Here is a 2799-nt window from a genome sequence, read left to right on the forward strand (position 1 = left end):
AGAAAACTGGTGTGATAAAGAAGAATTATGTTCTTTTCCTTTTCTTTCTCAGTCAGTCTTGTCTGACTCCCAGTACATGACAGCTCCCCCCAAATCATGATGCACTCAACGAAGGAGTCCCATTCAGAATAAGGGGAGTGATTATTATAGAAAACAACTATAGCATGCTTGCATGAACATAGTTCTAAGCACTTCGTATATACCATCCTTCATCTTTACAATAGATGCATGAGTTAATGAGCTCTAATTACGTGACTGCTGGATAGTCCACCAAGTACTTCACAGAGATGTTTTGGTATTTTTTTTGAGGTACTGGGGATCGAACTCAGGATCTTGCGCTTACCAGACAGGCACTTGTGCCACTGAGCTATCTGGTCCTGCAGTAGGCCCGGTGGGCCTCCCACCAAGAACCTTCGCACGCCGCGGGGAGGCACTCCTTGTTCCCATTCTCAGCTTTACTCTCTTTGAGTATTGTTCGGCATCTGGCTTAAGTGGATTTTACTGGGACACAGACGAGTACGCAGCAGAGCCTTGCACGCAGCAAGGCTGACCAGGGCTGACCTCAGCGTGGTGTTCTGGGGAGAAGGAGGAAGCGCGATGGCCAGACGCGGAGTTCACCTTCAGGGAAACCTCGCAGGCCCGGGAGCTCGGCGCGGCCCTTGAGGAACGCTGTCAGCAGAGCGACGCGCTGGCTGGGCTGAGGGCGGACCGCCCGGCTGGGACCCGCGGGCCAGGCGTGCGAGCCCCTCGTCCTTCGGCCTTCCCGGAGCGCGAGTGCGGACGGCAGGGATTGCTGTCTACTTTATAGCCACAGCAGGCAGAGCAGCATTTGGTACGAAGTTCTCACAGATATTTGTTGAGCAGGTGAATACAAACCCATGAATAAATTTCTAGTTTCCCTGGGAGGAGTTAACTTAATGAAATTACCTTCTTTTCGCCCTAATTCTAGAACAGTAGGAAAGTTTGCATTTCACACTAGTGTAGCTAAAGCTTCTAATTACTAGAAATTTTCAGTTTTTATAGCAGGGAGGACAACACGGCAATTCTATGTATTTATTTATCACGTATTTCGTACAGGGCCTACAGGGTCTCACTATGTAGATCAGACTCCTGGAGTCTCCTCTTTCCAGCCGCGCACGTGCAGGATGACAGGCCCGCGCCCCCTCGCCCAGCCTCGCTCGCTGCTCGGCACACCCGGGATCGAACCTCCGTGCCTGAGTCTGTCTAAGCAGGGGCTGAGCTACCTGGCCGGCCCACATTCTCTTCATTTAACTGACAGCATCCTGAAGCCTGAAGAGCTGCGCCCTCATGAAGCAAGAGACACAGTCCCACGCCACACAGCTGAGTGTGTCGTCCTGCTCTCACCGAGGAGCTGCAGGACGCTGGCGCCGCGGTGAAGCAGCACAGCGGCTCCTCCTTGGCACGCCGCTCGCTCTTGGTGTCCGGCTTGCATCGCGGATTATCAGCTCGACCTCTAAGGCCTAGATAACTTAATTTCCAGGGTTTCTGCAACTGGCCAGTTTTCTTTTAAGCTTGGACATGGGACAGCCAGCTTAGCTGCAATTTTCTCAGAGGCTCTGTTGAGCCAACCGTAATTCATCATGTCTGGAAAGTCCAGAGACCGAATATGAACTGTCAAGGAGAGATATGCGGCCTTACACGCTGTCAGAGAGCAAGCATGAATTAGAATTTAAATCGGTAATTCCTTAGATCTCAGCGCGTTCGCTAGGAGAATTCTTAAATCTCAGTCTTTAGGGAATATGGAAGTTGTGACAGCTCTAGGACTGACAGTAAGGAGGATATTTGGAGGGTTTTATTTTTAGTGTGGATAAAATGAAGGTGAGAAAATAATCAGATGTGTTACAGTGGTGCTGGAGAAGTCGTCCGTGAGAGCTCACTCAGGCAGGCTCTTGCGTCTCCACAGCTAAGAGAGATAGAAGAAGAATAGGAACCCAGAAAGCTTTAGCCTCAGTAGCAAGACACACAACAGCGTGGCTGGGCCATCGGCATTCCGAAACCTCGTATTTGCCGTGCTAAGCTCGTCGTTCTCACCACTGTCCTCCCCTGACGTAGCCCTCGCTGATGCGACCTCGTTCTCTAGAGCGCAGCCGAATCCCACGAAGGCCTGATTGCAGCAGGGTGCGGAGTCCTGCGCCAGAGCCTTAGAAGGCTGCAATGGCTGGAATGTGGTTTGCTGCCTCTGGAACTGACTTTGAAATTCAGTGTCCCAATGAGCTATTAGGAGGAGTGGCCGTGTCGGAGCTTTAGGAGGTTCACTGGGTTAACTGAGAGTGAGTTTGCTGGAAAAGCCAGCTAGCCTAAGTGTCTCCGCACTCTCTGGGGATGCGATGCTCTGCGCTGTCCAGGACTCTGCCAGCCGCAAGGCTCTCACAAGGTGCAGGCCCTTCACCTTGAACCTTAACTACGGCCGAAGTAAATCTCCGCCTTTATAGCTTACCCGTACCGTGCTGTTAGCAGTGGAGAGTGCTCTAAGGTGTAGATCCAGAACAAGACCCTCTCAGGTGTTTCCCGTGCTTAGGTGTGGGGCCCACACATTGTGGACCTCAGCTCTGGCGGGATTTTTCCATTTAAGAGAACGCTCCACGCTGTCGTGTGCTGTGCACCTGCCGGCACGCTGGTCTCCAGTCCTGGAGAGAGCAGAAGACGCCCAAGCCCTCACCCTGCCCTTGGCTGCCCTCACCACTGCATGGCCAACCTTCCCTCAGTGTTAGGGCATCTCTTCTCTGAAAGCCTGCCCCAACAGGTGTGCACCTTCTCACTGTGCTCCTCTAAGGCCAC

At 52.4% G+C, this 2799-nt stretch overlaps 1 protein-coding gene across 1 annotated transcript in view; it reads right to left on the minus strand.

Moving 5' to 3' along the window:
- LOC101565073 (ephrin type-A receptor 6) overlaps window positions 1–2799 on the minus strand; it is a 1186195-nt gene that overhangs the window by 416340 nt on the left and 767056 nt on the right. The window contains 3 exon segments of the mRNA XM_012512596.2: window positions 1258–1481; window positions 1591–1662; window positions 2002–2235. Of these exon segments, the coding sequence (XP_012368050.1) occupies window positions 1258–1481; window positions 1591–1662; window positions 2002–2235 (530 nt within the window).

The sequence above is a fragment of the Octodon degus genome, unplaced genomic scaffold, assembly GCF_000260255.1.
Source record: "Octodon degus isolate 3935 unplaced genomic scaffold, OctDeg1.0 scaffold00237, whole genome shotgun sequence".
Taxonomy (NCBI): Eukaryota; Metazoa; Chordata; class Mammalia; order Rodentia; family Octodontidae; genus Octodon; species Octodon degus.